This window comes from Orycteropus afer, unplaced genomic scaffold (assembly GCF_000298275.1).
Source record: "Orycteropus afer afer isolate SDZICR_OR568_19922 unplaced genomic scaffold, OryAfe1.0 scaffold00322, whole genome shotgun sequence".
Taxonomy (NCBI): Eukaryota; Metazoa; Chordata; class Mammalia; order Tubulidentata; family Orycteropodidae; genus Orycteropus; species Orycteropus afer.
The window spans coordinates 1,539,501-1,550,899 of record NW_006921909.1 but is presented as its reverse complement, the minus strand read 5'-3'; the positions used below and the strand labels follow the sequence as shown (position 1 = coordinate 1,550,899).

The 11,399-nt window shown below is 42.9% G+C and overlaps 1 protein-coding gene across 1 annotated transcript in view; it reads left to right on the top strand.

Annotated features, from left to right (window-relative positions):
- Positions 1–11,399, top strand: part of STON2 (stonin 2) — a 171,886-nt gene that overhangs the window by 36,652 nt on the left and 123,835 nt on the right. Inside the window, exon 3 of the mRNA XM_042782444.1 lies at positions 7,734–7,931. Within this exon, the coding sequence (XP_042638378.1) occupies positions 7,734–7,931 (198 nt within the window). The remainder of the gene's footprint in view (positions 1–7,733; positions 7,932–11,399) is intronic.

Below are 11,399 nucleotides of genomic sequence, written 5' to 3'. Positions count from 1 at the left end.
GTTTCCAAGGCAATATCACTACGGAAGTAGATTGCCCCATCTTCTTTCCAAGGAGTGGCTAGTGGGTTTGAACCACCAGCCTTCTGGTTAGCAGTCAAGTGCCTTAGGCACTATGCTACTACCAAAGCTCCTTAGCAAGAGTTTAATTAGAACGTTAAGTGTCCAGTACTTAAAATTATGGCTTAAGTTAGCCAGGAGAACATCATTCAGATATCTGATTAGAAAATTATGCAGGAGAGCTCTAAGGTTACATTTGAAGGTGAAAAAGGTCAAGAAATTTAACTGGAAACTTATTTGCTGAGCCCTGAACTAAATGCATAGATACTCTGTGAAATCATGAACAGAATCAATATAATTTTAAAAAAATTCTAATGAATCTGTTCAATTCAAAATTGACTCTTTACACTGTTCTCTAAAGAAATATTTTCAAAACTGAACCTAATCACAGCTGATCTTTTTATTAGCTATAGAATTTCTGAATATTATACTTCTAGCAGCAAAAAAATTTAACTCATATAAGCCCCTCTGGCTTTAAAATTCCACGATGCAGCCAGCTAACCCATCACCTACCGGCTTTACAAAGATTCTCCCAGAATAAAGGCTGATTTCAAGTATGTGCATTTTACAAGTGTGTGTGTGTTTAGGATATGTTTGCAAATACATGTAAATTGGCTGAAAGAGCAAAGTTCATTCTCAAAATTAAAAAAAAAGGGGGGGCATTGTTATCAGCATGAGGCTTCCCATTCACTCGTGTTAGGCACTGACCCTTCTCCACGGACGGACGTGGCCGTTTTGTGGCAAGGTCAGGGCTGAATTGGACTCATTATGCAGATGTTGCAGGATATGCATAATTGCAAACATATAGAAAAACTTTCATTTCCCGAACATTTGCCCCACAACCCAAGTAAAACACTGATATTCCCTTGTGCTTCAACTGTCTTCCCTGAAAGCTGGACTGAGGCCTTCCCATGTGTCTGGAGAAGCTAATTGTCTAGGACCAGAGAAAGAGCCACTGTTTGGAAGGAAGACCAGAGATGACTTAAGCCATTTAAGAAGGAGGCAGGAGTGACAGCTGAGAGACTTAATCTTGAATTCGATTAGGCCTGTGGTTAATTTCTATTATGTTATCATTCTGGTTGTTGGGAGTAGATGGAGAGGGTGGGGATGGAGTCAGGTCCAAGCCATGTGTTGAATTAGGTAGACAGCCAGGCCCACTGCACTTGGGATGCACATGTATTATACTTGATGGTGTTCCCAGGAATGAATTGTAGCAGAGCCCTTCTTCCTCAGGGCCTCATGTGCTCCCTGACCTTGGCCTCCACCTCCTCCTCCATTTCCTCTGGCCACACCACCTCTCTTGCTGCTCCAGACAGGTACATTTCCAGTTCATGCCCTTTGCTCTTGCTGCCTCCTCCGCCCAAGAGCTCTTCTTCTCAAATCTCCACTCAAGTGTCAGTCCTAACCTCTTAGTTCAAGAGTCCCAACTCTAGCTTTTTGTACTTTATTTTTCTTCCTATCCATGTCTACTGAAATTAGGTGATATATTTATTAATTTACTGATCTGTTGTCTTCCTCACTAGAGAGAAAGGACTTTGTCCATCCCATGACCCAGAAGAACCCACAAAACACTGGCTGCTGTTGGATCAATTCCAATTCATAGTGACCCCTGTGTCTCAGAGTAGAGTGGTGCTCTGTAGGCTGCCAGTGGCTCATTTTTTGGAAGTAGATCACCAGGCCTTTCTTCTGAGGCACCTCCAGGTGGAATCGAACCTTTTGGTTGTACCACCCAGGGACTCTCTACCCCAGAAAACTGTGCCTGAATTCAGTGCCTGGAACTCAGATTAATGAATGAAAAGCTGAAAATGAAACCTACTGCAGAATGACTAACTCCCATTTATGGGGCTAATGAGGTGTTAGATAGAGCTTGAAGGATGGCTTCCTAAGTTAAGAATATTATTTTTAACAAAATAGACAAGGAAACTAGATTAGGCTCTTATACATCATGGCTTCTTCTAATCAAGACCATTATCATCAGTTTATGATGTCCCATTTTTATACACACATGTGTACACACATGCACACATGCATATACATAAAACGACACATATATATGTATATACATATATGTATATACATATATCAGCACACCCATACACACATATGTACACACACACATGCAGACACACACATATTTTTTCTTGGAGCTGTCTTAAAAAAGTACACTTTAAGGTGTCCATTATATTTATTTCTGTGGTATTTGAAACTACCATCTTGTAATGAGGGGTGAAAAGCTTTCAAAGGTGACTTTTTCCATTTACCTGAAAGGAACCTTAAAATATTTTAATAAAGGCCAATGCTGTCCTCTTTCAGAGAATTTGTTGGCTTATTCAGGGGCTCCTTTTGGCATCTCACACCCTTAGTGAAGGACATAAAACACAATGAACTACCCAAGCATGCATCAATTAACTAGTTCATTCATGCAAAAACACTTAGGTTTTGGGAATATAATTATGAGAAAGTTGGACACAGCCCCTGCTATCCCCAAGTTGAAGTTACCTAACAACAATTGGACAATCTGTTACTGATGGAGCCTTCTGGTGGCAAACAAGAGCTCCTCTGAGCCCGTCCTGTGGACAGTTGCTTTGTATTTCTGACTGCAGAATAGCAGGGGAGCCACAATGAAGAATGGAATTAGATCTCTTCTTAGTCATGGATGGGCAGGTTTACATCATTAGAAAATCACACAGTCCTAGTGATTAGACATAAAAATATTAATAAAGGTCAGGGCAACAAAACATGTATGTATTTAAAATGTTACTCTACTCAGGACCCAAAGTTATAAAAAGAGAGTTTATATTAGCTGTGTTCGTCGTATTAGCTGACAACTTGTAAGTTTATTATTCATCCAACCAGTGTTATTTTAAGCTCCCACTACCTGCCAGTCACTAGCAGCGTTCTGTTCAGGGTGCTGGAGATATTGCTGAATACTCATGCCCATGGAACATGCCTTCTGTGGGGGAACTATACCAGAAACATAACGGAAAAAAAAAAGTTAATTCAGAGTAAAGCGTATTGGAAGATGTGATCTGTGCAGAGGAGAGAAAACTGAAGCAAGGCAGGCAATATGGCAAGGTGGGGTGGGAGATTTACATAAGGTGGGGGGTGACTCTGAGAGGTGAGTGAAGGCCTGAGGGAAGTGAAGGAGTAAGCCTTGAGGAAATTAAGGAAGGAGCTTTCAGGTGGAAGGAAAAGCAAGTGAAAAGCCCCTGAGGCACAGCTGTGTGCCTGATTAAGAAAAGAACAGTTATCTTGAGTTGATTGAGCCCTCCAACAACCCTGTGTGTCGGAGTATAATCGTCCTTTGTCGGGTTTGCAGTAGCTGGTTTTTCAGAAGTAGGTTGCCAGTCCTTTCTTGCGAGGAACCTCTGGTGGACGCCCACCTTTCGCTTAGTGGCTGAGCACATTCACCATTTGCACCAGCCAGGGACTCCTGGTACATGACTAGAGTGGAGTGAATGTCAGGAGAAGAGAGAGGGTGAGGTAGGGATCTGAGCGTTGAGATGCCATGGGTCTTTGGCGGGCATGAGGAGGACCTTGACTTTCATTATTAATGAGATGGGAAACCACTGAAAGGTTCTGAGCTAGGATGTAGAATGATCAGACTTAAGTTTTAACAGATAATTCTATTAAAACTGAGTGGCACTGTTTTGAGAATAGACTAAATAGTTGTAGGACAAATGTAGAAGTAGGGACATCAGGTAGGAGGCCACTGCAGAAATCCAGGCAAGAGAAGATGATGGCTTGAGCCAGGGTGGTATCTTGGAGATGGTGAGAAGTGACTGGATTTCATATGTGTACCTACTCCTTACTTACTAACTGCCTTGTTAGCTAGCATTTTGCATTTACTACAATAGTTTAAAAAAAAAAAAAAACTACTGTCCGATTATTTTGTGCATTAATGACGTACATCTGGCAGTGATGAAAGCTGTCTAGGTATGAGGTGAGGGTTAAGGTCTAGCTGTGATGGTTAAGGTTATGTGTCAACTTGGCTGAGCCATGATACTCAGTGGTTTGGTAGTTATGTAATGATGTAATCTGGTAGTTAGTTTATGATGTAGTCATCCTCCCTTTTGTGATCTGATATGGTCATCCTCTATTTTTGCAGAATGCTGATTTTCACATAATGACCTGGTCTTTGGATCTTAACCATGTCGATAAGTTGGAGTGAGTGTATTTTGAAGTTGTGATGGACCAGATGTAAAAGAAAGAGAAGAATCTAGGATGACACCAAGGTTTCATTCTGAGCAGCTCTAAGGATGGAGGAGCTAGTTTGGAGGGAATAGACATAAAAGTAGGGAGCTCTGGTTGCATAGTGCCTAAGGCATTTGACTGCTAACCAGAAGGCTGGCGGTTCAGAACCACCAGCCACTCCTCGGAAGGAAGACTGGGTAATCTCTTCTGTAGTGATACTGCCTTGGAAACTCAAGGAGAGTCGCTATGAGTTGAATCAACTCAACTCGATGGCAGTGAGTCTTTTTAGTTGAGAGACATAAAAGTTAGGTATCTAAGTGGAGATTACAGGTAGATTTGGTCATAGAGATGTCTGTAAATAATAACAACCAACATCAACCCAATGAGTACTTTCTGTGTACCAGACACTTTTCTAAGTACTTTGTCAGTATTAACTTATTCCCCCTGTGAGGCTAGGTACTACTGTTGGTCCCATTTTTACAGGCAAGAAAATGGAGGCACAAACAGATTAAGTAACTTGCCCCAGAAAATGAGGCTAGATGTGAGCATGTGAACCCGATGGTCTGGTCCTATGACCCTTCCTCTTTCTCTCGTAGGGAAATAGAGACGAGGCAGAGTTCTCTGTCTTCTTATTTATTTCTTACTAGATGCCTATGGCTATGAAGCTTAGGGATGCCCACAGCCTGCTGCTATCTGGCCCAGGTATCAGAAGTGTGGCCTCTGAGAGAGGAGTCTGCCCCAGGCTCAATACTTCTCTCACTTTTCCACTAATCTTGTCTCCATAGGATATTTCATTAGGAACCTAAATAAAATGACTTACCCAGAATTTCTAAGCTAATGTAGAGAGTGCATTAGACTGAACAAGAACGATCTGTGACATATAGGGATTAGCCTTTCCCGGCTGCATTATTCTTAGTTTCTCCTTTAAGGGAAGCATTGCATTTTATGTAGTAAATGTAAAGGGCCAATGTGAAATACAAAAAATTAAAATAGGTTCCTTTCTGAGAAACAGGGATGTTTTTTGAAATATAGTTTTAATAAGTTTTGTTAGCTGTTGAATAAAAATAAAGGAACATATTTAAAATGTGTGTTAAATTGCAAAGAACAACATCAGCCACTTTGATAAATGGAATATTGCCTCTCCCCAGAAGCTCCCATTTCCCTCCTAATCATGCCCTCCTCCTCCTTAGATCTCCTCCTTCCCCCATGTCACCACCGTCCTGAGCTCTGTGAAAATAACTACCTTGCTTTTCCTGACAGCTTTACTACAGCATAACCTGCCTGGTTTTGAACTTTATATAGATGGAATAATGCTGAATTTATTATTCTGTGCTTGTTGTTTTAACAATATAGGCTTGTGAGACTTTTCTGTGTGGTTACCTGTAGTTATGATTCCTTTATTTTTATTGCTGTGTATTCCGTTATAGGTAATATACTACAGTTCACTTAATTGTTCTTATTATTTTTGGCTATTTGCGTTGATTCTACTTTTTACCAATTAAGAATGATGCATATATGAGCACTCTTATTTTATTTTCTATAAACATTCTTTTTTTCTTTTTACCTGTTTATTGTGATTTGGGTGAAAGTTTACGAGCAAATTTGTTTTCTGTTCAACAGCTTATACCCATTTTGTTTCGTGCCATTGATTTCCATCCTCACAATGTGGTAGTACTCTTCCCTCTTCCTCCTTGTATTTCCTGTTTCTGTTTGTTCCTCTTTCCCGTCCCTGCCTGTCTTCTTGGCTTTATGCCTGGGCAAATGCTGCCCTTTTGATCTCACATGGTTGATTGTTCTAAGGAGTGTGTACCTCCCTGGTGTTACTGTTCACCCTAAGGCACTTGACTGCTAACCAGAAGGCTGATGGTTCAAACCCACCAGCCACTCCTCAGAAGGAAGATGGGGCAATCTACTTCTGTAGTGATACTGCCTCGGAAACCCAAGGAGGGGTCACTATGAGTAAGATCCGACTTGACGGCACATAACAACAAGTAACAACAACATATGTTGAGCCATGGGGGTGAGTTCAGTTCCAGGCTTGAAGGGTGTCTAAGGGCCATAGTCTCAGGAGTTCCACCAGTCTCTACCAGACTAGTCAGCCGGTCTTTTCTGTGATTGTGAGTTTTATTCCCATTCATTCCCCCACTCTATCCAAGACCTCCTATTGTGATCCCTCTCAGAGTGGTTAGCAGTGATAGTCACGTACTCTAGTTCCTCCGGTTTCAGGGTAGTGGAGGCTAGAGTTCACATGGTCCATTACTCCTTTGGACTAATTGTTTCCATATATCTTTGATTTTCCTCACTCTTCTTTGTTCCAGATGGGAAGAGACCAATGGTTGCATCTTAGATGGCTACTCACAGCTTTTAAGACTCCCAGCCCCTAGTCACCAAAGTAGGATGTAGAACATTGTCTTCATGAACTGTTGTTATGCCAGTTGACTCTGATGTCCCCTGAGACTACGATCCTGAGCCCCCAGGCCTAGCAACTCATTCCCTCAAGGTGTTTGATTATGGCTAAGAAAGTTTCATAAGTTTGCCCCTGTATGCGCTACTATATTCTTGGATATATTTGCAGCACATATAAGTACATACGTAGAAATATTCTCTCAGAGTATTCATAACATGTAAGTATATGCTTGTGGTTCTCATGTATGAAAAAGCAGCAAGAGCATTGCTGTGCTCTCGGGTGTGTTTGGAGGAGCCTCACTGGCACAGTGATTAAGCGCTCAGCTGTGGACCAGAAGTTTGGCAGTTCAAACCCACCGCACTCCATGGGAGCTACAGGTGTTTTGTTTTGGGGACTCTCCAGTTACAGTCACATTCAGAGCAGGCAGAAGCATATCCCATGCATGTATACATGTATTTATCTACTCTGACCCTTTGACCTAATCTGGCTCTGATTTTATAGAGTAAATGAGTGTGTTTTCTTGAGGTGGTTGGTATGCCACCAAATATGGAGGAAATAAAAGGGTAAGGGTGCAACTGGAGTCCCTGGATGATGCAGACGGTTAAGCTTGAGTACTCACTGAAAGGCTGGTGGGAGACAGACCTTATAAAAGGTCACAGCCTTAAAAACCCTATGGAGCAGTTCTGCTCTGCACACATGGGTCACCATGAGTCAGAATTAAACTCGACAGCAACTAACCATAGCAACAACAAAGGTGAAACAGGGAGACGTGTGTTTTGGATTTGAATGAAGCTCAAAATCTAAAAAGAGAAATAAAATTAGACCTTAAAATTATTCTTAGCCATCTAATGAGGTTTTCTTTGATTTGAGGTTCATGATATCTGAGTTTTAATGCTAGTTCTGATACTGACTCACCCAGGGTCTTGGTCATTCATCTTTCTCTGGATCTTCCTGTATTTCCTTGCTTTGCTTGGATGTTGAGATTTCATAGGATTGAGTGACATCAAACTAAGACAAGAACTAGAGATAACTATGTACTCCTATTTATATTGTACACTTTTGTTTTTGTCCCCAGCTCTACCATTGACCATGCCCTGCTGGACATGCCCTTCCTTCGACTCCCTGGGGAGATGTCCTCTGGCTTCTGAGAGCAGCTGGACCACCCATTCTGAAGACACCAGCAGTCCTAGTTTTGGTCCTTCATACACAGACCTGCAGCTCATCAATGCTGAGGAGAAGATGAGTGGCAGGGCTTCCGGGGCTGACTCAACTGGTAAGATGCAGCATCAAGCCAGAGGCTCTGCAAATTCTAAGACCTTGGTGTCTTAGAATCCCTGCTGCCAGCTCTGTTTGCAGAATAGTTCAGTTGTAGCCATCCAGTCAAAAAGCTAGAATCCAGAGTGGTTGAAAATTGCATTAAAAACGTATAGACAAATTGTCTGCAAATCATTAATATTGGGAAACCATTTGACAGTGTATCTCAGTGTGCTACATTCTGACTGTTCAGTACAGATACCACTCCCTGTCATTTTATTTTCTGCTTGGATAGCTGAACTGTGTAATATGCACAAGACTGAATCTTTCATCTTGTCTGCTACCACCTACGTGTCTTCCCTTGTCAGGGAGAGAAAGGTAGATATATGCAGAAACAAGGTGAATGTTATGAAGGAGAATGAGAATCAGGACTCATCTGCTGTGTCCAGACTACAAATCATTTTACAGGTATAATGTTTATTCTGTTGTTCCTTAATTGATCTACACATCTTGAAATTCCTACTGTCTCATTTGTCAAACTTTCCAGTAGGCGCAGCATGGAATGCTGGCTGGCTTTGAAGTGGATTATGGGCCTGTCAACAAGCACTGTATTAGGGGCTAGGTGTGGGAAGGCCTTGCAAAGCTATTCCATCTTCTTGGTATTTTGGTTATTTAGCCAAGGGGTTGTTGCCTCTGAAAGTGATGTTGTAGGCAGCCGTCATGTGAGTTCCAGCCCATGGCACCCTTACGTATAACAGAAGGAAACATTGCCTGGTCCTGTGCCATCCTCACGATTGTTATATGTTTGAATCCATTATTGCAGCCATTGTGTAGAGCCTTCCAGCCTAGGGGCTCATCTCCCAGACTGTTGTTGGGCAGTATTCTGTTGTGATCTGTAAAGTTTTCATTGGCTACTTTTTGGAAGTAGATCACCAGGCTTTTGTTCCTAGTCCAAGTCTAAAAGCTCCCCTGAAACCTGTCCACCCTGTGACCCTGCTGGTGTTTGAAATGCCTGTGGTAGTGCTTCCAGCCTCACAGCCACACACAAGGTACCACAGTGTCACAAACTGACAGACAAGTCATGGCTGAAAGTGATTTAAGAATTACGGAAGGTTCCTCTGGATGAAATTATCCAGTGTGTAAACAGTACTTGTTTTTTCTTCTCAAGAATGCTTTTTAAGATGTTTGTCTCTGGTTCACTTTTCAAATTTGGGTAATATTTATTCTCATGATGTGTGTTGTGGAATTCTACAAATAAGGAGAGGGATCCTTCTAAAGAGTTCAGGCAGGATTCATGTTGGTATTTGATAATATTGCAGAGAATCCTAGTTCATCACAGACTTCTCTCTTCACAAGGTGCAGTTCTTCATGTTTTGTTTTTGCAAACGCCCCTCTGATTCTGACTGACCTCTGTGACTGATGATACCTGGCAGTGGCTAGAATCTGCCTCACAAACCCACGTCCACTGTGGGGAGCATTCCGTGGAGGGAAGGCACTGTCAGGCGCTGCTGATGGCGTCCACAACCTGTGCACTGAGGCGTTTAGAAAGAGTGGCCGTGCTTCCTCTTCACCTTTGCCTCTCCTTGCTCTTGGCCTCCTCCCTGACCCTTCCTTTGGAGGAGCATGTAGTGAAGTAGGGATGCATGTCCAGACTCTGGAGTCAGACTGCTCAGGTTTGAAACCTGATTCTGCAGTTTGCCAGCTGTCTTAGTTATCTAGAACAGAAATACAACAAGTGGGTGGCTTTAACAAACACATTTACTTGTTCACGGATTAGGAGGCTAGCCATCTGAGTTCAGGGTGCCTGCTCTGAGGGAAGGCTTCCTCTCACTGTTGGCTCTGAGGGAAGGTCCTTGTCTCTTTTCAGCATCTTTCTTGGCTCCTTAGTGATTTTCATGTGGCACAGCATCTGTCTTCCCCCCTCTCTGCTCTTTTGCTGTTTGCTTTATCTGCTCTTTTATATCTTAAAAGAGAGAGATTTGAGACACACTCTACATTAATATTGCCTCTTTAATGGAACAAAGAAAAACCCTATTCCCTAGTGGGAGAGTAACAACAGGTATAATAGAATTGACAACTTATGTGTTCCAGGGCACAGTTCAATCCACAACCCAGCTGTGTGAAACTGGGCAAGATCCTTAATATCTTTACACTTCAGTTTCCTCATCTGAAAAATGGGGATGCTAATAGTACTTGTCAGCCCCCAGTGAGACTGTGTAGAACAGCTTATATGGTGCCTGACACAGAACAAATGTTCACCAAGTATGCAGTGTCTCCCGTTTCCTAGACTGGCGCTCTCATTGTCTCAGAGATAGGAGATGGGCCCCTGCTGAAGGGAAAGTCAGAATTCTAGCTCGTAAGCTGAATCCTCAGTGGCCTTTTAGTAGATGAGACTTGCTTTAATTCTTGGAGCTTCAAATGATGAAAATCAAAGTCTTAACCTAAACAGGACATTATTCATCTGTATCCAAAGCTCCTAATTATTTATTGCATCTCTCTTTTCTAACTGTGTCACAGTTCTCATTGAGAAAACCTCCTCCCCTGTTGTTTCTGTCAGGGCCTGGCAGGAAGCTGAGTGTTCTCAAAAGCCTTCATTCATCTGAAGAGAGTTTAATGAAGGGTCTGCTTACAGACGGGTGGACGAGATTAAAAGAGCCACAGAGGACAGAGAAGCACCCAGGGCCTGGGAACAGTGGGGGCCATTAGCAACCCTCGACCTGATGGGCAGTGTTTTTGGAGGCAGCCAGAGCTGGAACCATGCAGAAGGGACTCCAGGGCTGTAGAAAGGCAGGGCCACTGCCAGAGATTGAGCAAGGTGTCAGGGAGGGCACAGGGACACATACCAGATCTTGTGCTGGGGCTTCCCTTTGGGAGATCCCAGATGGAAGCTGGAGGCAGAGGAGCCCTGGTGAGGCAGCCCAGAGAGGTCAGCCCCCAAGGCCCACAGCGGATGGAGAATAACCAGCACACTTGTAAGCTGGTGCCCACCAGGATCCTAATGGCAGCTAGTCCAGGGTCACTGCAGAGGTTCAAATGCAGAGACCAGGACTGGAGAATGATGAACGAGGCACATAGCTGCTTCGGCAGCAGGCAGTTTGTACTGCTACAGAGAGGATTTGTAGCAACCTGCTTTTGCAGAAGGAGTAGTAATCACAGCCCTCACTTATAAGTGTGTGTTGTGTACCAGTAACCAGACTCATTGCCTTTAGGTTGATTCTGACTCATCGTGACCCCATGTATGTCAGAGCAGAACTGCTCCATAGCTGATTTTTCTGGAAACAGATCACCAGGCCTTTGTTCAGCGGTACCTCTGGGTGGATTTGAACTTCCAGCCAAGCAGCTGAGAGTGTTAACCATTTGCACCTCCTCTGCAAGAATGTCATTGTAATCCCCATTTTCTAGATGATGCTAAGTCTGAGAGGTTAAGAACTTGTTTAAGGGGAACACCACTGAAAAATGGATGAAGTGGATTTCAACCTAAGTTCCA